The sequence below is a fragment of the Dermacentor variabilis genome, chromosome 2, assembly GCF_050947875.1.
Source record: "Dermacentor variabilis isolate Ectoservices chromosome 2, ASM5094787v1, whole genome shotgun sequence".
In the NCBI taxonomy this organism is placed as follows: Eukaryota; Metazoa; Arthropoda; class Arachnida; order Ixodida; family Ixodidae; genus Dermacentor; species Dermacentor variabilis.
Genome location: NC_134569.1, coordinates 215,275,525 through 215,303,023, shown reverse-complemented (window position 1 = coordinate 215,303,023; position 27,499 = coordinate 215,275,525). Strand labels below are relative to the sequence as shown.

The 27,499-nt window shown below is 43.4% G+C and overlaps 1 protein-coding gene across 1 annotated transcript in view; it reads left to right on the top strand.

Annotated features, from left to right (window-relative positions):
• Window positions 1–27,499, top strand: part of LOC142570683 (uncharacterized) — a 123,503-nt gene that overhangs the window by 47,161 nt on the left and 48,843 nt on the right. The window contains exon 4 of the mRNA XM_075679031.1: window positions 12,798–13,053. Within this exon, the coding sequence (XP_075535146.1) occupies window positions 12,798–13,053 (256 nt within the window). The remainder of the gene's footprint in view (window positions 1–12,797; window positions 13,054–27,499) is intronic.

Sequence of the window (27,499 nt, the reverse complement as noted above, 5' to 3'; positions counted from 1 at the left end):
TTCGGTAAGGATAGAAGAGAGGAAGATTGCCGTGGTCGCTTAGGAGAGCGCGCGGAACGCCATGGCATAAGAAAAAGTTGTGTAGAAGAAATCGGCGACTTTAGCACCAGTCCTCGATGGTAGAGATACTGTCTCTGCGTAGCGTGTTAGATGGCTTACGGCCTTTACAATTCAACGATTGCCATGTGAGGTCGTGGCAAGAGGAACATGCGAGTCTATTCCAGCTACTTCGAAAGGCGAAGCGGGGCAAGGCAAAAGTTGTAAAGAGCCAGAAGGGGCTGTCGTCGGTCATTTGCGGCGTTGACAACGAACGCAGGATCCAACCTACTTCGCAACGGCTGAAGACAGGCCAGGACCTGCGACTTCGTCATCATCATCATCATCATCATCATCATCATCATCATCATCATCATCATCATCAGCCTGGTTACGCCCACTGCAAGCAAGGCCCTCTCCCATACTTCTCCAGCTACCCCGGTCATGTACTAATTGTGGCCTTGTTGTCCCTGCAAACTTCTTAATCTCATCCGCCCACCGAACTTTCTGCCGCCCTCTGCTACGCTTCCCTTCCCTTGGAATCCATTCCGTAACTCTTAATTACCATCGGTTATCTTCCCTTCTCATTGTGTGCCCTGCCCATGCCCATTTCTTTTTCTTGATTTGAACTAAAATATCATAAACTCACGTTTGTTCCCTCACCCAATCGCTATTTTCTTATCCCTTAACGTTACACCTGTCATTCTTCTTTCCATAGCTCGTTGCATCGTCCTCAATTTAAGCAGAACCTTTTTCGTAATCCTCCAGGTTTCTGCCCCGTACGTGAGTACTGATAAGACACAGCCGTTGTAAACTTTTCTCTTGAGGGATACTGGCAACCTGCTGTTCATGATCTGAGAATGCCTGGCAAACGCACCCCAACCCATTCTTATTCTTCTGATTATTTCAGTCTGATGATCCAGATCCGCAGTCACTACCTGTCCTAAGTTGATGTATTCCCTTACCACTTCCAGTGCCTCACTACCTATCGCAAACTGCTCTTCTCTTCCGAGACTGTTAAACATTACTTTAGTTTTCTGCAGATTAAATTTTAGACCCACCATTCGGCTTTGCCTCCCCAGTTCAGTGAGAATGCATTGCAGTTGGTCCCCTGAGTTACTAAGCGAGGCAATATCATCAGCGAATCGCAAGTTACTAAGGTATTCTCCATTAACTCTTATCCCCAATTCTCCCCAATCCAGGTCTCTGAATACCTCCTGTAAACACTCTGTGAATAGCATTGGAGAGATCGTATCTCTCTGCCTCACGCCCTTTTTGATAGGGATTTTGTTGCTTTCTTTATGGAGGACTACGGTTGCTGTGGAGTCACTATAGATATCTTTCATTATTTTTACATACAGCTCGTCTACACCCTGATTCCGCAATGCCTCCATGAGTGCTGAGGTTTCAACTGAATCAAACGCTTTCTCGTAATCAATGAAAGCTATATATAAAGATTGGTTATATTCCGCACATTTTTCTGTCACCTGATTGATAGTGTGAATATGGTCTATTGTTGAGTAGCCTTTACGGAATCCTGCCTGGTCCTTTGGTTGACGGAAGTCTAAGGGGTTCCTGATTCTATTAGCAATTACCTTAGTAAATACTTTGTAGGCAACGGACAGTAAGCTGATCGGTCTATACTTTTTCAAGTCTTTGGAGTCCCCTTTCTTATGGATTAGGATTATGTTTGCGTTTTTCCAAGATTCCGGTACGCTCGAAATCATGAGGCATTGCGTATACAGGGCTGCCAGTTTCTCTAGAACAATCTGCCCACCATCCTTCAACAAATCTGCTGTTACCTTATCCTCCCCAGCTGACTTGCCCCTTTGCATAGCTCCCAAGGCTTTCTTTACTTCTTCCGGCGTTACCTGTGGGATTTCGAATTCATCTAGACTACTCTCTCTTCCATTATCATCGTGGGTGCCACTGGTACTGTATAAATCTCTATAGAACTCCTCAGCCACTTGAACTATCTCATCCATATTAGTAACGATATTGCCAGCTTTATCTCTTAACGCATACACCTGATTCTTGCCAATTCCTAGTTCCTTCACTGCTTTTAGGCTTCCTCCGCTCCTGAGACCATATTGAATTCTATCCATATTATTCTTACTTATGTCAGCTGTCTTACGCATGTTGATTAACTTTGAAAGTTCTGCCACTTCTATTCTAACTGTAGGGTTAAAGGCTTTCATACATTGGCGTTTCTTGATCAGATCTTTCGTCTCCTGCGATAGCTTACTGGTATCCTGTCTAACGGAGTTACCGCCGACTTCTATTGCCCACTCCTTAATGATGCCCACAAGATTGTCGTTCATTGCTTCAACAATAAGGTCCTGTTGCTGAGTTAAAGCCGAATACCAGTTCTGTAGCTTTATCTGGAATTCCTCTATTTTCCCTCTTACCGCTAACTCATCGATCGGCTATCTATGTACCAGTTTCTTCCGTTCTCTCCTCAGGTCTAGGCTAATTCGAGTTCCTACCATCCTATGGTCACTGCAGCGCACCTTGCTGAGCACGTCCATATCTTGTATGATGCCAGGGTTAGCGCAGAGCATGAAGTCTATTTCATTTCTAGTCTCGCCGTTCGGACTCCTCCACGTCCACTTTCGGCTATCCCGCTTGCGGAAGAAGGTATTCATTATCCGCAGATTATTCTGTTCTGCAAACTCTACTAATAACTCTCCCCTGCTATTCCTACTGCCTATGTCATATCCCCCATTGCCTTGTCTCCAGCCTGCTTCTTGCCTACCTTGGCATTGAAGTCGCCCATCAGTATGGTGTATTTTGTTTTGACTTTACCCATCGCCGATTCCACGTCTTCATAGAAGCTTTCGACTTCCTGGTCATCATGACTGGACGTAGGGGCGTAGACCTGTACAACCTTCATTTTGTACCTCTTATTAAGTTTTAAACAAGACCTGCCACTCTCTCGTTAATGCTATAGAATTCCTGTATGTTACCAAGTATATTCTTATTAATCAGGAGTCGTCAGTCTATAGGCCGGCAGTTTATAAGCCTCGTGCTCTACACCATTAATGTTACCTCAATACCAAGGCAGCAGTTCATGCTGGAGACAGTCTCCGCCGGTGTTACATTGGTTCTCATCTCAAAGGTTCCGCTTTTGAGCGTGTACGAAAGCCTATGTTATTTTCCACATATCAGCCGCATTTGTTCAGCAAAACAGAGGTGAAATCAAAATTTGCTAGAAGGAACTGTTAGTAATATATGCGGAATAAAGTGGTAAACACAAAGTTAAATATTAAAGAGGAAGGTTGGTTCCGGAATTTCTATCCTAAAACACGCTGTTCGGGAAAGGTCAGAGAGGCCGCAGAAACGATACATCTTCGGTTTATTCGCAAAAATCGCAAGAAAAATAATGAGAGCGCACGCCCGACAACCTATCCATCTTTCGCGGCCTCTCATCTTCATCTTCAATAAGTTTTCGGCATTTTCCCGCCGGACGGAGCCAGCATAAACGCTGTATCTGTCTTTTGACCAGTTTTCCTGCAGATGTATGAAGCTGGCATGCCTTTACACGGACATCCTTGCGTAGCAAAAACTTTTCGGCATTGCAGAGCTTCCACCGCTTTCTTTTACGTGCTTTTCTAAGTAAATGCACACCTCCTTCTTGAAAATTTGTGTTACCAGCCGCATTTTTACAGGCACGTTGGAGTTCCTTCAGGCGCTCTTGTTTCCATCTTGCACAGAATGTTATCATTGCCTCTTTTCTCTTTATCCAGTAATTCAACCAACTGTGTTCACTATGTTTGCTGCCTTCGCGTTTGTTAATTATTTGTTTGCCTCCTATAAAGTCCGCAGGTGTTATACGTTGTGGCTCGTCGGGATTGTTATACACGTAAGAGGCCAGCTGTTAATCAGTCCTTCTTCCTCAGCAACCATAGTTCGTAGTTCTGCATACACTACTATTATTCTAGCTCCTATAGCTTTGCTCACTTCCGTGTAAAACTTCTGATGAGTCTTTCACAATATCATCCGAACCATGGAGCTACCTGCAATAAACTTCCATTTGACATGCATGTTGCTGGTGTATTCCACCGATTCGTCTTCTATCCTTAAGATATTCTTTTATTTTTTAAATTCTTGTCTGCTCTAGCGTTGTCACTATAAGTTGTCGTACATAATCCTCTTCTGGCTACAAATCTTCGGAGAGCTTCTATGAATGCTTCAGATGACATCCTCTTAACAAACTCCAGCTGTACAGCTCTTATTACTGCACAAGTAAATATCTGAACGTAAAACTTCGTAGCCTTGCTTTCGTTATCTTGTTGAGAATTCAGCGATCCAGCGAAATGAATATGAGTGATGTCGAATGACCTTGTGCTTCTTTTGTTCTATCAGTAGGGAATGGTGCCACCTTTTGTGCCATTGGTCGGAAATTATATCTTCTACATGCGATGCATTTCATTATACTGGATCTCATTAAATTTCAGCCACTCCCTATCGACAACTTTGACCTTAGGTGCATCAAATTTAAGTAAACTGCTCCATGCATGTTTATTTGATGCTCATGAAGCACTAAGATTTCTGACATTCGACTAGTCTCGGCAATACAGTAGGATGCTTCTCGTCAAAGCTGGCATCGCCGCATTGAAGCCTCTTGCACTCTTACTACGCCCTGATCGCCTCTGAAGATGTCCATGTCGTACAGGTCAATCTTACCATGTATTTAGGCCACTGTCTTGTCTAACGTGTTCTGCTCTAATTTAGCGAGCCCAAAGTCGGCCATGTGCAGCTTTACCGCTATTATCGAACCTGTTTTCGCTTCCCTTCTGTGATTTCCGACGTAACGCGTCACCCGCGCTGCCACTCGCAGTGCCCTTCTGCACCACCCGAATCTGCTAAGGTCGACTACCTTTCCCGATTCATTGTGGTCCTCATGCTTTCCGCAATTTCTTCTTTGGCTTCACCGTCGAATTCAAATTTATTTTAATAATAAGGCCTTTGTTTCTTGTTCTCGATCCATGTGAGTCCCTTCCACAATAAGTCACTGTTCAACATATCCTTCAATATAATTCCGCGTGCCTTAAAGTCCGCAGGATTTTCTTCACTTTTAACATAACCCCATTCACTCTCCTTGGGCTTGCTCTTGATTTCTTCTGTGCAACTGCGAACAAATAGTTATTTCGCCTTGGTTTAGTTGATCCAACAGAGCACAACTTGTGCGTCAGTCAAGAATTTCATAATGTTCGCTTTCCTGAAAAAAACTATCAGTTATGTAACTATCGAAGCCGACGGATACTGTGGCAGCCAATAACTCGAGCCTTGCCGGCGTGATTTCTCTAATTGGAGCGACTCTACCTTTGGCGATGAGTGAAGTCACTCCTTTGGTTCCATCTGAGTATTCTGTTTCTGTTTATGCTGCTGCTGCATACGCGTTCGGATTTACATCAGAGAAAACATGCATATTTGATCCTTTCAGTTCAGCTTACCTGTTCAAATCATAGTAAATATTTACAGTGAAATTAACCACTTGCTGAAGCTCGTCTGCCCACTCTTTGCACGCTAATTCGTGCTAGTTGGGTAGTGAATCGTCACATTTTAGTTTTTCTATCCGAATCTTCCGTAGCAATAATTAGCTCTAACAGAAAATAGTTTCAAAAAGCCTAAAGAATCGTGTAGCCTCGCTGTAGCTCGCAGAACCTGTCGTTTCAAAAGTTGTCTCATATCAGTGTACTTTTACCAAGTAGTGTCTGCAAGACTCAGCACGTCTTGCACGAAGTTCCATTTCAGTCCCAAAACCTTGATGCGTTCCTCTTTTCTGATTTTCTGAAAACACCTTTTCTGAAAGTGGTTTAGCGGCACCCCACAAGTCGGCCTGACTATGTAACGAAAAGGGGCAAAGTAGTGCAAGCAAGCTGACATGTACAACTAACGACCGCAACCAGTGCGTAGGTTGCGCAGAAAAAGCGGTATATGAGGCTGCGCTTGACTGCGCGAAAAAGTACATTGGCCAGACGGGCAGATGCCTGAGGGATAGCCTTCGGGAACATAACAGTAACGTACAGAGGACAGTGCCGGGGCAACTGGGTTTATGCGGTCAGGATTGCGGTTATAAGCGATTGTTCAGTGACCGAAGGGTTGTAGCAATGCACAATAATCAGACCATAGGTGAGATAATTGAAGCGGCAAAAACTCATTGCATTGGGGAAAATTGCATCAGTGTGGCTTAAATGGGAATATCACAAGAATAAATTAGTAATATTAACGGGGCATGAGTTTGCGAGAGCGGAGCGATACCTACGTAGGCCAGAGACATGTGTGCCTTGCGTGCTACAGCAATTTTTATTAAGAACTGATCTTGCTATTGCGAATGCACGTTTACAAGTCTTTGTTATTGGTTTTACATGAATGTATATATATATATATATATAAAGCACCACTTCAATTGAAGCCAGTTGGAAATTTGCGCTTATGTCCGTCGTCCCCCAGTTCTCGTTCCAAGTGGTGCGCCAATAACACTGATCATGAATTGTAACCAACCAGCCCAAACCAGTACCCTTTTTCCATCCAAGGCTCCAAATCGAATTTTCCATCCAAATCGAACAGATTTCGTAGCTTAGCGACATTTGAAGTCCATTTCCTAATATTCATCCCCGGTTGAGGAAAAATACATCTTGCTTCTTCGCGCAGTTGAGCAGCTTGCGAACATTTGCGCCGAGTACTTGTTCCCACCACAAAAAGCGCAGCGCGTGTCAGTCATGTTGGTGTATCGCTATCTGCTGAAATGCGTTACCCGCGTACGCCAACATTGTAATACTCTGTTGTGCAAAGTTCATCAGCAAACTTGTGACGTCGGGGTTCAGGTTGGGTCCATATGCTAAGTTGTCATTGAAGCATTTTCCTGAGTTATGCCTTGTCGATGAGTGAAAGACGATGCGTATCTTTAACGTGGCTCTTTCTCTCTTGATCAGTGCCTGGTGCGGAATATAATAAGTGTATTCTGTATGTCTGATCCTGCAGTTTCTTCAACGTTTTCTGCTTGCTTCTATCTCGAATTACACATGGATAGCTTTGTCGTAGGCCTGCAAGTCATTGCTTTTCCTTGGATAACTTTAATCACCAGCGTATAAGCCTCTGCTCTACAGTTGGCTTATTTTATGCCACTGTTACGTCATCCTTGCATGGTAGCCACACCTCATATCTTCCTGCGTTTAATAGCACAGTTTCTCTGACGTTTCGTATCACACGGCCACCGCCTGGCGTTGTTGTTGGTTTCTCCGTGATTCAAATGCTTTGGAAATCTCAGGACTTCTGCAGATCATCGACGATCGTATAAGAGTTACCAGTGACCATGGGGACCGTAACTGCCGAAGATTTCAGTGCCGTAAAACGACTATCTAGAGGTCCTTGATCCGACAACCCGAAGATGTTTCTATAAACATTCTTTTTTGTTGAAGCGAACGCAACGAGTGACTCGTGTCAATTAATAATCGGCTCAATTTAATATTGATGTCTCGAGAGCTGCAATGTTATGGCCCGAGTAACCGGCCAAATAAACACTTAGTGATTTTACACTTTTTTGTATCGCAATGGTAGCGATGGCAGGACGCCGCAGGATATCACTGACATCTCGAGCGCCTCTATAGGGATTTGTTCCGATGTAGGGTTCTTCTTTATTTTTACTTAGATGACTTTCATGTTCAGTTCAGTCTCTCCTCCTCTAAACGATCCCACAGCGAATATTTTTTTTTATATCTTTTAACATTGCACCCTAGACTTCTCGATAATCTCTAAAAGATGAAGGTGCTCTGGCTCCCATTGTCCAGCATAATCCGTGCGTAGCACCCTATAATATATCCTTCCACTCATAAAAAAATTGTATGCAGCAGTACGCACTCACTGAGTATGGACTCGCCGGACTGCTGTGCATACATGCTGCATGAATTGACGGCTAACTGCTCAACTTAAGTGCTCGTATGTAGGCGTCCACCACCGTTGCTTCGTTGTTGAGTCAATGGCCCAGGTTCACGTGGTCGACACATGGTGGTTGCGTTTCTTTCTTTGCATGCTTTGCAACAAACGTTGGCATGCCACCTCTTCTTACTGACTGCTTGTCTGAGATATGGCAATTAGACAGGAAACTAGCGAGCCATTACAAACAACTGCCTTCGCAATCAAACGACACAGCATGAGTGCTCTCGAGGCTAAAGACAAGCTTGCAATGGCTGAATTGTCCAAACACGTGAACGATACAAAAATAGGCCACATACAAAATCACGAAACCAAAAAGATTGATTAAACAGTATTTCTGATTCTCTGTTGCTAATTAAATCAAGGTATTCGCAAATTAGGCCACCCAAGAGCGGGCCATCCCAATTATTCAAAATAAGCTCCAGCGACTAATGATTGTCAAAATATATGTCCCAACAACAGAGAAACAAAAGTAGTAAGCATGAATAGTTAAGCAATAAATAATGGTATAGCTCCGAGCACATACAATAATTCTATACGCATAAAGTATGCATAATATGTGCATATTTTATGCACTGTATTTGCATATACATTCGTATGCTTTTACATAGGAAGCCAAAAAGAAATATGAAATGCGTAAATCAGCAAGGAGAAAACGTGGAGTAGCGCAGCATTAAACGTTATTACACCATTAGGAGTTATGGACTCAGGTGCAGAAAACAGAATGAAAGAGAGCAAAATGTTCACCGTTAAAATAGTAGAACAGTGTCACCAGAAATTTCTTTAATAGAATAAGGCTACTGAAAGAAAATCTATACTGAACTGTTCAGTACTCAGAAGAGCCACGTAACTAAGATCAGACGCAGGTACATAGAAATTGGAATCACTGTGTAAGCAGCGATGAAGCTGGAAGGTCATTGTAAGATACCACGATTGGAAAGTGTTTGGAGAAGATGGAGTAACCGTCCATCTCTGTACCCAAACCACATGATATAAGCTGCCTGAGATTTTAAGTGTGCGAACCTTATAATTACACCTAAGAAAAAAGACTCAGAGAATTCAATAACTATTAGCGTGCTTTCGGCGTCGTTACAAATATTCTCTAAGATGATTTCAAGTCGAGTGAGGCTTGACTTCAATCAAAGAGAAAATATTACGGTTTTCAGAAAGGGCTAAACAACAATGCATAAAAATCATCACGCCGCATCTGTGTGTTATAAATGTGTTATTTAAACTGAAAATTTTCCTTACCTCATTCAATGCTTACGTTCTGTCCATATTTACACGAAAGGTTGTGACAAAGGTCTCAAATTTTTTAAACTCAGCTGGATTCTATCCAGCGGAGTCGCTGTGGGTTGACCTTCCAGAAATTTGCCCTTAAACACTTCTTCGGTAGACAAATGAAATGAATTGTTGATTCAATATTTCTTTTTTTTTCGTTACATTTTGTTTCCTAGTTGCTTTGCTCGTTTGCTTGAAATATCATCTAAGCAGAGGGTTCAACCTTGCTCGTGAAAGGCAAGCTGAAAGCAATATATAATTATAGTTAAACGGAGAAAATATAATTCTGTTACGCCGAAACTGATACACAAATTCCTCTTAACGCGCGGGGTTTGCGGTCTGTCTTAGTAGGGGCACCGAAGGACCCTTGTAGGTCACCATCAAAAAAAGAACCACAAAGCTCGCCTTCGTCCGTAGTGTTCACAGCCAGCACTTCCCGGTAAACGTTCCGGTTGCATAACCTGCAGTTGTCGGGAAGTGTGAGAAGCACTCGGCGATCTTTGAATGCCCTCGCGTTCCACTCTTAAAGTCAAACCTTAAGTTTTCTCCAAATATTTTTTAAAGCGACACCTTCTTCGCAAACCTTCCCGGCATTTCCTGACCATGGTTTCTAAGTGATACTCCTGTCTTGCGAGTATCTCCTGCAAAAACAAAATGAATTACGTGTTCAATGTTGAGATCAAACATGGGTCCCCAGCACAGCCAGACCATAGTCGCACGTATGCTTCTATCGTGCCATCGCCAACTATCATCTTGAGATGATGGCCGAGCGTGTGTCATCGCGTAGCACGTTTGCGCAAATGCGCACAAGCGTGAGTTTGATTTGCGTCAAGGCTTTGGAATGAAACGGTCAAACACGTTTCACTTGATTAAGCGTTCACGAAAGCTTCGCTTCACACAGATTCCAAGATGTGCGTTGGGTCTCCTTATTTTTTTTTACCGAAAAATTTCGCTTTAAAACTATTAGAAAGCAGGGCACTGTGATCGGGCTACATAGCTTGGTAATCACGGTTCACACATATATTTGTCTGATATTCATGCTTGTTGCTTGAGACGTTCTTGTGGCTTTGTTCGCTACAATGTATGCACCTTTATTTGCGTGCGTTTTGAAGCAATACAATATTTTCAAAGGGAGAACGCGAAATGGTCTCCTCGGGCATGCATAGAGATAGGCGCAAAGCCGTTTGAAGCGAGAAGGATGAAGTTTGCGCCAATCCACGTACTACAACCAACATCCCTACTTGGCTGAACCACCATGATTTTGTATATCCCACAGGAACTCGTGCCTGGATTCCCTCTAGCGATTTTTGTCCTGCTTAATTGAGAACGTACCGATTGTTCACGCTAGTTTTGTGCTCACCTGCTCAGTTATTAAATCACTGCTGTGTTTGCGCTAAATATACTTTGCCGCCACGTAGCGGTATCAGGCGAACCACTTTGCGCCTGCATTTTGTGAGCCTAGTTTCACGATTGGCATTGCACTGTCGCGGATGGAGTTTCTAGATCCTGTCACTGCCCAACTTGGATAGCTTACAAGAGTCTGAGAAAATCAAATTGGCGGTACCTTAGTTGAAACGTGTTTCAGGCGTTTTCTGGTACGTTGACGTTATCGTTTAATACAGTTCGTGGATACGTTCTCAGGACATGGTGAACAAAAGCTCAAGCACTTTCCCTATATAGTCCGGCGGACACAAGTTAACCTTCGAACTGCCGATAAAAAATAGCATTCCAATTTTTGATAAAGTCGCTATTTCCTGGGATGCGCATAGGTATTGGGCATGGCAACCCAGGTCCAAGACAGGGGAGTTGTCGAATGACATCACGCACTAATTGCTTCAAAGGGTCATGCAGTCACATGTATAAAGGTTGCATTAATGAAGTCATGCCAGCACGAGATTAATTATAGTTTTTCCGAACAGACGACCTGGTTAAGGTAAGCGGGGTATCCCACTGTGTGATCAATCCAGATTGTGAAAACAGGGCGCATAAAGTAAATCAAACCAACAGATTACCTACCATAGCATAATGAAATGGATAAATACTCGTTAGGGTGCTTTCCATATATGCAGCTTGCCGCCCAACCCTAAATGGCCCCCTCACCATGCCACATCTGAAATTTCCGTTATTTGCTGGAACTTGTTACGTGCCCTCTAACTTTTCGAATTGGGTGATTAATAGCCTAGATTGGGGGGGTGGGGGGGGGGACATTTTAGTGCCGCGGATCCATGCATTCAGGAGGCGAGGGCCACCGCTTCAAGAGACGCTCTCTCCACTTACCCCGTCTAGGCTACATAGGCGAAATTCTTTCCCTGCGTTCGCCCGTGCCGGAGCACGAGGATGGCATAATGCATATGTCACGGACCCCGCCTTCTTATGTTCTTTCTCGCTTTTTTTGCTGCGCGAAGCACTTCCACAAACGGCGTCGCGCGCGAGCTGTTGAGTTTGACTCATTTCGCGCTGTGCACACGAACACCTGACTAGCGGTATAAGTCGCTTCTAGGCGAATATTGAGGCCAATACAAGCGTTTCATAGAGCATGATCCCGCACTGGAACATGGAACACTGGAACACGAGAAATTACATATTTTTGTTGTTTGCGTACGCAAGTGCATGGCGTGGGAACAATGAAACAAAACGGAAGTACATTTGTCTTGCTACGGTGCAAAGTAAAACAAAAACACGCAGACATTTGGTTTGTGTGTTTTGTTATTTTCTAAACTTTAATTCCTCTATTGAAGCAACAGATTACACAAATAAAAGATAGTGCCTTGGATAATTCGCGAAGTCAAGTGTCGCTACGAGCGACGTCACACGAGTGCGATGTACGTAGGCGCACTTGTTCCATATACATCGACTTCTCGGCGTGGAGCGCGGCGCCTACGAGGAGGAGGCCAAACTGCGTTCGGTTTGAAGGTTCAGCTCTTTGCACGTCACGTAAGGATGTAATCCTTAACAGAGACGATCGTTAGTGCGCATAGTAGCACGGCGCTTGTCGGCTCAAAATGGCCAGGCCTGGTGAGGAGCCCTTTAAGAACGTTGCCAACCAACATGATTCTGATTTGCTTTTCCCTGCCCTTTGTAAGCTATCCGACAGGTGAAATCGTTTGAAAAAGCATATGGTGCTTGAAATGAAAGATATCGTGTTTAAATAACGTAAAAACTTAATAGTCCGAATAATAATCCGAGTTGTTTTCGAGAAACCCTTTTTTCAAAATATGTCGATTGTGAATCGCCACAACGCATGGAAGCGAATTTCTTTTGTGATCGCACGTTCTTTACAACAAGCTACTGTATTTACGTTCAATAACAATTACGTTACACCCTGGGTTGCCTATTATACCTTCTTCTTCAAGTCCAGTCGCCGAACTCCCCGGTGATGGCTCCACGATAGCACTGAGCGTCATTTTAAACAGCCAATAATGCCAGAGGAACAACTGCCTTACTAGCACATTTACATTCGAGCGCAAACGTGTGGAGATGGGTGTTATCAGCTTTCTCAATTAACAATTACTGTCTGACGTTACGTGTTGTATCAAACGCAGCCTCTCAAGCAGCCGGTACTGTGATGATCTTGAGTACCCTGAGCTCCACATCCCTAGAAGAAGTCAGATCAGCCGCGCCAAACGCCACCCTCTGGTTGCAGCTGTACGTCTTCAAGAACCGGACCGTCACGTTGGAACTCTTACACCGAGCTGAGGACGCAAACTTCTCGGCAGTCGTGTTAACGGTGGACGCCCCGACATGGGGACAAAGGATCGTAGACGTCCGCAACGCCTTTACGATACCCGAGGGGATCACGTAAGTCTTCGCATTATTTTCTACGACGAGAACACTGCGAATAGTGTTCTTTTCGGTGTTATTATGCGTTCGTTTCAGTCACCCATGCATAAACAAAACTAAAGAAGCATTTGCAAGATTCTTTAGGCATGAAGGAATACTGGCACCAATAAAGAAATATTTGTAAAATTCTTTATCAGGGCACAGGCACTGGCAGCCGTGGTTTCACAGGTGGACTGACACCCAGAGAACGACAATTGAACACACACGAGTAATTTTTACTTTTAAAGGAAGAACAACCAGTATGCTAGAAGTGCCACGATCCCTTAACAATGATGCACGTTTCAACCACGTGTACGCAGATTAAAACACAGAGACGGAAACATTTGCACAAGTTAAATGAAGTAAACATAGCTTTACACCCCTCTTTAACCTGAGCAGACGATCGACTAGTGTCACTGACTGACTTGACTTAGTTTTTTTAAGAAGAAACAGGCTATTTTAGTTGAACTGTACATCAATGCAACTTTTTTCGCTTTTACAACTGATTTTATTACACCTTGCGGCTGACGCAGCATAGCCTAAGTGGCTTTCGTGCCAGTAAACCCGTTTTAACGAACTAACGAAAACCCAGCGGCAATGGTCTATAGTCCACAACTAATGCAAACGAAAAGGCAACATCCCCACGGCGCATATTTTACAACGCATATTTTACAACTAATTTAACTATTCAAGCAAGGCCATCGTTATTACCTTATCCCAAGGTAAATTCCGTAGAATTTTCGTGGTTCAATCTGGCATAATATACCAGGCGAACACCATCAAATATAACAAAATCGGGATCTGGACGCAAGTACATTAGCAGAAGTGTGAGTTTGGCGACAATAGGGCAGTATGCTTTAAATTACGGGGTTTTGTTTGTTTGTTTGTTTGTTTGTTTATTGGTTTCTTTCCAATACAAGGAAAAAGCGAAGGGAGAGCTAAAGGCTACTAGCCTGACGAGGCCCTCCCTCCGCATGCAGTTTCGACAATATTACAAAAGAGATTTGAGAAAAACAGCACACACATTTGTAGTTACACTCTACACAGTTCTATGTCATAGAGGATCTAGTTCATATCACTGCACACAAATATATAAAACAGATTTCTTGTCATAGATGTGACAGAACGGGAAAAAAAAAAACATATGAACGCAAATGCAAAATGTCAATCATCGTAGCGAACATATGAAAAAAGAGAAAAAAGGCGACATCCAACACACAGTAAAAGAGCACTGTTTTACAGACAAACGCTACATATGGTTTTAAATGAGATGTCACTGGTAGCGAATTTCTTTCTCGATAACCATTGTTTTGAATGTTTTTTTCTTAATCGATTTGTTGAGGTCGACATCATCTGGAAGTTTATTTAGAAGCACCGGAATTTGGTAATTTAAATGTTGTTTTCCATAGTTCGTGCGTGTTCGAGGCTTTCTGCGCTCTTGCCTTCGAAGGGCGAGCGTGTGTGTTTCAGCGGGATTGCTAAATGCGTGTAGTTTATGTTTTTGTACATACTGCAATAACTTGAAGCAATAAATTTCATCAGCTCTTAGCAGAGAATACTTTACAAACAGTGGACCTGTTGGCAAGTCTTGTGGGTGTCCTGCATATCTTTCGAGTAGGCGAAGTACACGCTTCTGAAACTTTAGTATTCGGAGGTAGTTTCTACTAGAGGTTGTACCCCAAACCAAAATACAGTAGGAAAGTCTGGAATAAAAGAGAGTATAATAAAGAGAAACTTTAAGCCACAAAGGTATAAGTGAGCTTATTCTATACAAGCAGCCGAGCGATCTACTGAGCTCCAAAGCAAGATTATCAATGTGGGTGTTCCAAGACAAATTTTCTTGGAACCATACTCCCAGAAATTTTTGCTTCACCTCTTGTTTTAACGGAGTGCCCCGAAAGGTAATATGAATATCATTCTTCATTGGCTTGTTAATCGGAGCGAATATAATATATTTGGTTTTATTAGTATTCAACTGTAACCTGTTGGCATGTAACCAGTCAGAAAGTGACTCCATATACTTATTAACAATCTCCTGAAGCTCTGTAAGGGTACGTGCAGTGAAGAAAATATTCGTGTCATCTGCGTACATTATTAGTTTAGGGGAATTATAGATGCTACAGAGATCATTAATATAGACTAAGAATAATAGCGGTCCAAGAATAGAGCCTTGAGGAACACCTTGTTTAATTACTATTTTTGTAGTCGTTCCTTGGTGGACACTTACATATTGAAGCCTATTGCTTAAGTAACTCTCTATCAGTTTAAGGACGACGCCGCGAACACCGTATCTTTTTAGTTTAATTAATAGCACATCATGACACACTGAGTCAAAAGCTTTTCGTAGATCTACAAACAGTCCTAGCGTGTAAAGCCTGTGCTCAAAGTTATGTATAATATCATGCTTGATACTGAGAAGTGCGTCCTCGGTAGATTTTCCTTTTTGAAATCCGAACTGCATGTCACTTATTACCCCATATTTCGCAAAGAATTTTTCTAGTCTTATATTTATGGCCCCTTCAAATACTTTCGATAGAACAGGCAGGACCGAGATTGGCCTATAGTTGCTTATGTCTCCTTCAGCACCACCCTTGTGAATAGGACAGATGCGGGCTATCTTGAGCGAGTCAGGGAAGATTCCAGTCTCAAACATTTTATTTATTATGTCTGCTAGGATGGGGGATAGGATTTCAGACACATGTTTAATTGGCATTGCTTTAATTTCATCAGAACCAGAAGCAACATCATTTCTAATCCCATTGATAAGTTTGTTGATTTCGTGAGGAGTTACTGGTGCGAGAACCATAGAGTTCACTATCGTAACGCTGTTATCAACCAAGTTATGCTCTTCATCATTTTCCTGCTCGTACACTGCGCTCGTGGCAAAATAGGCGTTAAGGGCGGTGGCCGCTTCAAGACCGGTTAGTGTGCCTGTAGGTGTGACTATTTTTAGTACGGTACATTGTTCTTTCTTCCCAGTTAGATTTTTTACTTCATTCCATATTTTCCTAGGATCCTTACCTATTTTGGCAAAAACCTGTTCATAATATTCTACCTTAGCATTTTTAATTTCACTGCTCAGTTTATTTCTATACTGTTTGAAAGCGATTAGGGCATCTTCTCCTCGCGTGTTTAAAAACATATGGAACAAACGGTTCTTTTTTGTTATTTTCTTTAATAAGGAGTTGTTAATCCAGGGCTTCCGTATTCTTTTACATCTTGGCCTACTCAGTTCCGTTGGAAATGCTTGATTGTAGCATGCAATAAGTTTATCAAGAAAAATATTGTACGCCTTACTAGGGTCGTCTTCTTTTAGTACGCATGCCCAATCAACGGTAGCAACCAGAACGTAAAAGAGTTTCAATGACTGATCATTTATCCTGCGGATGATCTTCTTTGGTACATGACTACGTTTACCACACAAAGAGGGGATAAGACAAAAAGCTGGAAGGTGATCACTAATTCCTAGCGTCAGCAATCCAGCAGCACAATTCGGTGGGTGTATGTTCGTAATACATACATCAAGCAAAGTTGCAATATTGGGTGTCACTCTTGTTGCTTCGACGATAGTGTTTACGCATGCGTAAGATGTGACTAATTCTGTCAGTTGTCTTGAAGGGGCATCATGCGATAGCATATCTATGTTGACGTCACCCATTATCACGAAAGACAGACCAGTACAAGTAAGGTGTCGCAGTAGATTGTCTAGGAACTCGAAGAAATTTGTTTTGTTACCTGCGGGTGGCCTATAGATAACGGCAGCTACATTATTTTCCACATGTATGGTAAGGCACTCAACATCATTGTTAACGACCGAAAAATCACGCAAAACTTCATGAGACATAGGTCGTTTGATGTACGCGGCTACGCCACCGCCCCTTCCATGCGACCTAACAGCACCTTGATAAGCATAGTTTTGAAAGAATGGGGGTTGTTCTTCAACTCTTAACCACGTTTCTGTGAATAACATCAAATTAAATTCAACGGTCAATGAAGTGAAGAAGTCGCGTAATTCTTCTTGTTTGTTTCTTATACTGCGCACGTTCAAGTGGAACACTCGCAATTGGTTCTGAGTAGTCTCTGCCAAAGAATTGAAGGCGTTTATAGTATAGTAGTGAGAAGAGTTTAAAGCTGCCATATTCTTGCTTGTTGCTATTTCTGGCATGTGGTTAATCACTTCACTTAGTTTCGCGGGACATTTTTTCCAGGTCACTCGTAGCGTTTATCCGCAAAGTTGCAGACTGTTCGTCCCTTCGAGCAAAGATTTTGCCACCGTTTGTCCACACAAACTTCCAGCCTACTTCACGCTTTTTCTTTGTCGCCGCACCGAGAAGCTGCTTACCATGACGGGTAAGATGCTCATTCACGTAGACTGGCTTAGATTCTTCAAAACCCAGTTTTGTAGTGTTAATCCGGATTTTTCTGGCCTTCTGAAGGACAGCATTGCGTTTTGTGCGTCGGACAAAACGAACGATGATATTTGTCTCATCATGTCTTGCAGTCGGCACTCTGTGGCATGCATCAATGTCGGCATCGGTAATTTCTTCATCCACAAGCGCACCAATCTTTTTAATTATGATCACTGGCTCGCCATCAAGTGGCACTCCCTTAATTTCGAGGTTATTTCCCCTCTGGTATTGCTCCAGCTCCTCGATGCGGCGTGACAGTCGCGCGTTGTCAGCTTTAAGATCTTTATTTTCTTGAAGCAAATTATGAATGTCATCTCTTAGTGTCCTTAGGTCCTGAATGTCTTCTTTCAGTGTCTTTACATCTTGCAAGCTATCTTTGATTGCCCTGAGCTCAGCTCTCAGCTCCCGCCGCAGGTCCTCAATCGCTTTAGCCGTTTCCCCTGGCATAATAAATCGATGCAAAAGTAAACAAAGATTTACAACAAGTAAATCAGCAGCAGACTAGGCCACATGTACATTCGGCAGGTGCGTTCGGCAGCGGTGCACTGGTATTGTTTTGGAATAGCAAAGGACAATGCTTACCTGCAAAGAGCAGATATGAATCTCAGTGACGTTGAACACAGGTGCACCGCTGCCGAACTGCCGTGAGGAAGGATTCGGCGATCCCTTTTAAGCCCAGCAGAAGATGCTTGCAGCCCTCTGTCGTCGCAAAACCAATGCTTGCGGTTAACAGCCGATGTCTGGGGGGCGTCAGTCTTGCCTTCACGTCGATCCCAGCAGTGCGGTCTGTGCTGGCCGATAGCAATCTTCTACGGCTTCTGCGATGAAAGAACTGCAAAGAGCAGATATGAATCTCAGTGACGTTGAACACAGGTGCACCGCTGCCGAACTGCCGTGAGGAAGGATTCGGCGATCCCTTTTAAGCCCAGCAGAAGATGCTTGCAGCCCTCTGTCGTCGCAAAACCAATGCTTGCGGTTAACAGCCGATGTCTGGGGGGCGTCAGTCTTGCCTTCACGTCGATCCCAGCAGTGCGGTCTGTGCTGGCCGATAGCAATCTTCTACGGCTTCTGCGATGAAAGAACTGCAAAGAGCAGATATGAATCTCAGTGACGTTGAACACAGGTGCACCGCTGCCGAACTGCCGTGAGGAAGGATTCGGCGATCCCTTTTAAGCCCAGCAGAAGATGCTTGCAGCCCTCTGTCGTCGCAAAACCAATGCTTGCGGTTAACAGCCGATGTCTGGGGGGCGTCAGTCTTGCCTTCACGTCGATCCCAGCAGTGCGGTCTGTGCTGGCCGATAGCAATCTTCTACGGCTTCTGCGATGAAAGAACTGCAAAGAGCAGATATGAATCTCAGTGACGTTGAACACAGGTGCACCGCTGCCGAACTGCCGTGAGGAAGGATTCGGCGATCCCTTTTAAGCCCAGCAGAAGATGCTTGCAGCCCTCTGTCGTCGCAAAACCAATGCTTGCGGTTAACAGCCGATGTCTGGGGGGCGTCAGTCTTGCCTTCACGTCGATCCCAGCAGTGCGGTCTGTGCTGGCCGATAGCAATCTTCTACGGCTTCTGCGATGAAAGAACTGCAAAGAGCAGATATGAATCTCAGTGACGTTGAACACAGGTGCACCGCTGCCGAACTGCACCAAAACCATGATCTCACTGTGAAGCACACCGTAATGGGGGAACGTGGAATCATTTTGACCACCTGGGTTCGTTAACGTGCACCTAAAGCAAAAAGATGGGCGTTTTCGCATTTCGCCCCCATCCAAATGCGGCCGCCGTGGCCGGGATCTGATCCCGCGACGTCCTCCTTAGCAGCGCAATATCAAAGCCAATAAGCAGCCAAGGTGGGTGTGCTGTAGGCATTGACCTACGGGATGGTAATTTTTAAGGTTTCTCGGAATTTTTAAATATTGCCTGTGGCGGATAGCATACATAATCCTTGACCTTGAGCTGGATTATTCTAAAGGATGGACGTTACTACCACGAGAAATCGAAACACGTATTCAACTAATTCACAAGAATTCACTTATTAACTTGCTCATTAATTTACGGCACAGTGCAAGTTACGGATTGTGACCGACGAGTTTACGAGACATATAAAACGAATCTACAGGATAGCACCAGTTTCGAGATATCGATTCCCACAGTTTTGTACGAGATATATGGGCGTTCCAGTTACTTTTGTGCTTCAATGGATAGCTTAGCTTTTTCTTGTAAAACTAAGTGGAACAACAATGCATTTTTACTGTGATGGCGAATATCTACAAAATGGTGTTATTCTGTAAATTCATTCGAAGTGGATACGTCTTGCGCGCTCATCAGCCAGAATTCGTAAATTGCATCATGTGGCGTATTGTAATTAATAAGTTATTAGTAAATTTTCGTTAATTCGTTTGGTGTGTTTGATTTCTCCTGCAAGTACCTTGGTAGCATGCATTGTTGCTATAATATTGAGGCAACATTACCTCCTAACATTGCCTAAACGTGACTAATGTGGGCTTTTGCAAGCATTCCCGCCACATTTAAAAGCAACGTTGATATGTTTTTGGAATGTTATTTTAAAGTTCCTACGATGTCCACGCAAACTTCGAGTAACGTTCCATCGGCGCCAATTACCATTCAGATGCATTCACGTCCGGCTTTTGGTATGGTCGGAGGGGACTTTTTGCGGCTCCTTTATCGTGCATTCTGGCAATTCTGCCATCAGTCACTTCAACTCCATCATGTCACACAAGTGTGCAGATGACAGAGTGCGAGAGTTCACCTGCCAATGGTCAAAGGCGAAGCAAAATATCGCTGTCATTTACCGGTGCTAAAACTTACATGAGGCACCAAAGAAGTGTAACAATGTCCCACATGTCCATCAACTCATCTAAGCCTCCGAGTTTCCAGAAATGGGCATAAAGTCAGCCTTACCTGAAAGCTGGTCTTTTATGTGCAGACACACTTGCTGCTGGTCTATGGTTACGACTGTATTATTAGAAAACGCCGCGCAAGAAAGACACGGGACGTAGAAAAGGAACACACACCACACGTGCTTACTCACATGCGATAGTACACAGAAAATGGACGCATCGCGCCTATGAAGACGATGTAAAATCACAAACGTACATCCAAAGCACGTGTTCAACATCGATTAATAAAACTGAATTAGCTATCATGCAGTAAAGATAATGCTTGGCTTACGCACCGGGCGGCATGCTTGGTGATATGATTGGCTTCCGAGATTTCTCGTGTAGTTTGGTCAGGGTGACGCAATAAAGTGACCATGATTTCGAAGATGGGTTTACACTGGCACGATTTACAATGTCTTTTTTGCGCTCTCAGTGACAATGTATTTCTTGCACTCTAAGTTTTATGATAATGCCTTGCCATCTAACCAACGTATCCGTCCTATTGTTACGACTAAAGTAATATTGATACATGCATATTGCGTGTTTTTTGTGGACGATGCACGCGGGCGCCCCGACGAAGACGACGAACGCTCTCTGTCTCTCGATTCGTCCGCTGAACTGGTCAGCGCTGCAGTTATCATTTTTATTTTATTTAAAAATACCTTACAGGCCTCAAATCATAGGAAGCCAACAAACACTGACACCAAGGACAACATAGGGGAAATTACTTGTGCTTAATAAATGAAATGATGAAACGACAAATTACTAGAAATTAAAGTGGATGAAAAAACAACTTGCCGCAGGTGGGAACCGAACCCACAACCTTCGCATTTCGCAAGCACAAGCAAGCACAAGTAATTTCCCCTATGTTGTCCTTGGTGTCAGTGTTTGTTGGCTTCCTATGATATGACTAATAAAAATCGGGCCCCTCGGTTAACCCCCTTTCTTCTCGTTGATTACATAACGAGGGTCTCGAATCCGGCAACATTGATGCCTTTAGATAGCATATGTGGGTTTATTGACCAGTTGCCTTCACCCCAAAAGATCACGTTCTCGTGACGCCTGCGGCAAGAAGGACGTTCCACGTCCGCCGTCAAGGTCTGTGAGTGGCGGCGCTGGCTAACACTCCCAGGGTTCTACTAGAAACAATAAAATTCAAACAGCGCTAAACGAACGGGACCAGAATGAGGAGGAGACAAACACGGCGCTAAACTTACAACTTACTAGGACACATAAATACCCAAGAAAGTGAATGGGAAAACCGCGCCGCGGTAGCTCAATTGGTAGAGCACCGCACGCGAAATGCGAAGGTTGTGGGTTCGGTTCCCACCTATGGCAAGTTATTTTTTCATCCACTTTAATTTCTAGTAATTTGTCGTTTCATCATTTCATTTATTAAGCACAAGTAATTTCCCCTATGTTGTCCTTGGTGTCAGTGTTTGTTGGCTTCCTATGATATGACTAATAAAAATCGGGCCCCTTGGTTAACCCCCTTTCTTCTCGTTGATCACAGGCCTCAAAGTGAGGCATTGAGTAAGGGGGGCAGTGCATAGAAAATACATAGAATATATCATATCTATAGACTGTATCAGTTAAGAAACTACAACCGCAAGTGCAACCGAGATGAAAAATATTTATTTAGTCCACGATTTACTAGGGAAAAAAAGAAAACATAATATGATTATTGCTTCCTTATTTATTACTTATGTATTCCGTGTTATATTCGCCTGAATATAATAACAAGGAATAAATCACAGAGAGTGCTTTCTCTGAATTTGTGTAATTAACAAGACCAGAGTGTTAAACAGTATAAATGATAAAAAAAGAAAAGTTACTAAAACGACATTCCAACGGAACGGTAAACATAGCGGTATAACGGTAACAATGCGACAATAAGGTGTAAAAGATAGTGCAAGTACAGGAAAGCATTGTGCGACAAACGTATACTTCACATTTCTTTAGCCATGTATTCAGTCAAGGTATTACGGAATGAATCGTAGTTGGACTGGCATGCAATACTGTCCGGGAGCGAGTTCCACATTCTGATAGCACGAGGAAGAGCAGAGTAATGGAATGCATTTGTAGAACTGTATAGGCGGGCGTAGCTGAAATGATTATGAAGCCTATGTGACGTGGAGTAGGATCGTTTCAAGCATGCGGGTGTTCGAGTGGAGTGAAAGAATTTAAAAATTAAATTATGGGGTTTTACGTGCCAAAAGCACTTTCTGATTATGAGGCACGCCGTAGTGGAGGGCTCCAGAAATTTCGACCACCTGGGGTTCTTTAACTTTTTCGCCATTTCGCCTTCTGCCCACTGCCGCTACAGCGCGCAGTGCATTCTGGTCTAGCGGCAGTCGCGTGCAAAAGAACGCGCTCTATCTCCGCGCCGGCGGCGTTAAACTCGCCGAACGCAGCTGGGCACGCCGGCGACGCCGTGACGCCGGACTGTAGACTACGCGCTTTCCACGGACGTTGCTTATCCGCGCCGAGCGTGGCCGCGCGCGCTCGTTGCGCAGGACTGTATCTTGTCCTGTAATGTTGGAAGAACATTTAGATATCTTGGCGATTCAAGAGACTGAAATAGAGAGTGAGACTGGCGGTAAGGTTAATTTTTTTTATTATTATGGGGCTTTACGTGCCAAAACCACTTTCTGATTATGAGGCACGCCGTAGTGGAGGACTCCGGAAATTTCGACCACCTGGGGTTCTTTAACGTGCACCTAAATCTAAGTACACGGGTGTTTTCGCATTTCACCCCCATCGAAATGCGGCCGTCGTGGCCGGGATTCGATCCCGCAACCTCGTGCTCAGCAGACTAACACCATAGCCACTGCGCAACCACGGCGGGTATGTGAAGGAATTTGTGGAACAGTGATAAAAAGGGCAATGTCTCGGCGAGTGCTCAAGGATTACAATGAAAGCGTAACCTTTATTTGTGTTACGCTTGACTTGTAGCTGTAATCGTTTATGATGAAGCGGCTTGCTCTGTTCTGGATCCGTTCTAGCGTTCCAATGAGGTATTTCTAGTGAGGGGACCAAATGGGAGATGCATACTCGAGCTTGGGACGAACGAAAGTTAAGTAAGCTAGCTTGCGAACATTTGAAGGAACATTTCTTAAGTTGCGTCGCAAGTACCCCAACGACTGGGAGGTGTTCGCTGAAATGGAGGTGATATGCTCTGTCCAAGAAAGATTTGATGTGAATATAACTCCCCGATACTTATACTGTGTAGCTGATGTAAAAGTGTAATTATTAATATGGTAAGGATACGCTGAAGTTTCCGACTTCCGGGTAAACGACATTACTTTGCATATTGTAGTATTTAAAGTCATTAGTCATTTATTGCACCAGCTAGTAATTTGTTGAAGGTCTTGCAGAAGAACGAAATGATCATCTGAATTTTTATTGGGCGATAAATTATGCAGTTGTCGGCGAATATCTTTTTGGTGGAGGACAAATTTTGAGGTAGGGCGTCAATAAAGATTAGGAAAACCAAGGGACCGAGGACACTACCTTGTGGTACACCAGAAGAAACTTCTGTTACAGAGGAAGAGTAGTTATTTGCAATAGTAAACTGCTGACGATTAGACAGAAAACTTCGTAGCCAAGACAAGGTAAGACAGCCCAATTTAAGTGCGGAGAGTTTTGATATTAGGCGGACATGTGGGACACGGTCGAATGCCTTCGAAAAATCAAGAAACAAGCAATCAGTTTGGAAGTTATAATTTAAGTTAGTGTGTAGGTCTGTTGTAAATTCAGATAACTGTGTCTCGCACGAGAGGCCCTTAATAAAGCCATGCTGAATATGAAAAAGGAATTTGTTAGTCTCATGATGTCTGTAAATCTGCGAAGCGATACTATGTTCAAGCAACTTGCAGGGAATGCATGTCAAAGAAATGGGACGATAATTCTAACAGGAGTTTCTGTTGCTATTTTTAAATACAGGTATAACTTTCGCCATCTGTCAATCTGCTGGAAGGTGGCCAGTCGCAAGTGACTGTCTAAATATGTGAAAGACAATTCTGCTTCATATTTCTGCCATATTCTTTAAAATTTAAAGTTCATTTTCTAAATATAAATATAATACTTTTAAATATATAATATATACTAATATATATATAATATATACTTTTAAATACAAAGTTTAATATTTAAAGCTTAAAGTTTATACCATCTATGTACATGAAGAAGACATCTTAAGGTTATTTCTGAGAGAAGGCCCTCCAAAGTGACTTCAATATGTTCCATGTATTGGTAGCTCAATTCTGAAACAAAATATATATTTGAAGTGTTCTCCTGTGTAAATACAGAGCTGAAGAATGAATTAAAGACCCCCGAACATTCGCTGTCTCGAATAGGAATATTGCTGCTGTTTCTTTAATGACAATTCATTGGATTCGTTGTTAGGCTTTATTATTTTCCGCAACTTGGCAGGATTGTTCATAAGCGGCTCAGGAAGATCATTAGAAAAATATTTATATTTAGCTTTACCTAAAGCTGAGCAGTACGATTTAAGGCACGTTTTGTAATTCTGCCACGCTGCTGATGTGCGAACTCGCTTAGCGACATTATACAAGGGCTTTTTCTTGTTCCTCATGCGCTGAAGCTTTTTAGTAAAGCAAGTGTGCAACTTATCGTTCGTTATGTTAACGAGTGCAACATACTTGTCTACTAATGCGCATAGTGTATTTCTAAACATGAGCCAGTTTTCTTCAACGGATCTATCGTAAAATGATGGCCGCATTGTGCTTTCGAACAAAGTTTCAAAGTCTGAGATTATTGTTTTATAATTGCCCTTATTGTAATTACGAAATTGCTTTATCGTTTTACCCGTAACCGGTGGTGTTGTGTTTATGGTTATTTGGAGCAAATGGTGGTCGCTGGAACCATGCAAGTATTCTATGTGACCTATTGTTTCTAGTGCAGTACTAAGAATGAGATCTAGAACATTGGCACCACGTGTGGGTTTCGTGACAGCTTTAAATTCAAATATAAAGACAAGTTCATGAATTCAGACGATATATGACAAGGAGATGATAAATTCGTCCAATCGATTAGCGTATAATTGAAATCCCCAAGAAGATAAATTAAATCAGCCGGGAAGAGTTGCATGGCTTTGTTGATTGTGTCGCGCAGAGCATTGATGAAAGAATTATTAGAATCTGGTGCACGGTAACAATTACCTGTTAGTATTCTATAAGATGAGATTGTGCAGGCCACCCAAACAATCTCGAGATTAGAATTAGTGTTGACCAAAAATGACGTAATGCTTTTCTTTACACCAATCAAGACACCGCCCCCTCTTCCTCTTTTAAGAGAGCGGTCACTGCTATATATGTCATACATGTTTGAAGATGAAAAGATTTCATCATTCTTTATTGCAGAATGCAGCCATGTCTATGTGAAAGCGATAATGTCGGATATACTGTCTTCCGAGAAGGAAGAGATGCGATCGCGCTTTGATAACATGCTTCGTATGTTGGCATACGATAGTTATAGCGAGGGTGAAGTCGGGGTTAGTTTTAGTACCTGGTGACTCTATCCGCATGCACCCAACCGTACCTATCTATTCAGTGGGACAACTGCACTTGCAGAACGATCGTAGACATAAATTCTTGAATCAGTACGCAGGTCGTCCACTGAAAGCCTAAAGTTTTATTCTGGGTTTTCGCAAATTCAATTAGCTTTTGTCTAGCACGTCGAGTTTCCGGTGAAAAATCTTCGCAAATAGAATATGACGCTCCCCTCAGTTTGTGTGCCGAAGAGATAATGCGATCTTTGTCCTTAAAGACGGTCAGCTTGTCTACGATGGGTCTCCATTTGTCCTCGCTGTATCTTCCCAACCGATGCACCCGTTGAAATTCTTGTTCATTTATTTTGATGCCAAGCTTATCCGCACCCCAGAAGCAAATATACAATGTAAATAGTCTCCAGTGCTCTATGTTTTGTTCGCGTAACATTTTCGTGGAGGTGCGGGGTAATGAGTTGTAAACTCCGTCGTCGCCTGAGGAAGGTTCTCACGCCTGCTACTACACGAGCGGTACGCGTGGCCGATGGCAGCATTGTTGACATCGCTGGAATGTGTACTTCCCGTATAAGTATCGCCGACCGCCACGTTCCCGTTCTTTTTACAGTGCCGACCAATTGTCCCCATGACCTAATCCTCGGACTCTACTTTCTTACGACACCTTCAACTTTGATCTATTCTTCTGCTGGTACCCTTTGCCTAGAACTTCCTCTACTGGCTCATATTCGTCCCGAACTGCCCAACAACTTTAGTACGACCGCCTTCGTCCGGCTGCCGCCTAAAGCCTTGACTTTCGTCAATTCGCTGTCATATTTTCCTGTGCCCGATGGTTATTACGCTACGACACCTGTTCCTGATGTCCTTTTGATGCGCAATGTCACTGTGCCCCACTCCGTCGTCACCGTCGCCGATAATCAGACATGCCTCCCCGTCTTAAATTTTGACCTGACAAAGGAAGTTCTACCCAAGGCATATCCGCTGCGACGCTGCATGCTATAGGAGATGACCACGTCACGACGTTTTGAGTAGACGTCTGCTGAGATTCTTCACCGTGTCCACAGGATGCCGTTTGCCCTGGCGCAAGATTTCGTCCCATGATTGCTGTAGACCTAGTTCCTGAACAGGCAGCAGCTCTGTGTCGCCTTTTGGTCTCCTACCAGGACATCTTCGACCTACACAATCGCCAATTTCAATTGTTATGCATCACATAAATACTCGTGATGCCACTCCTAATAATCGCCGGCCATATCGAGTTTTGCTTCAGAGCGTAAGGTTATTCAAGGTGAAGTGAACCAGATTCTTGCCAAAAGCATTGTTGAACCTTCGTCGAGCCCTTGAGCGTCGCCCGCGGTGCTTCTTAAAAAGAAAGATGGCACATGGCGTTTCTGCGTATATTATCGTCATCTAAACCGCATTACCAAGAAAGACGTCTAGCTCTTGCCTCGCATTGACGACGCCCTCGATTGACTCCACGATTCCAACTACTTTTCATCAATAGACCTTCGGTCTGGTTATTGGCAAATTTCTGTGGATGAAAAAGACCAAGAGATGACCGCGTTCGTCACCCGTGATGGTGTCTATCAATTCAAA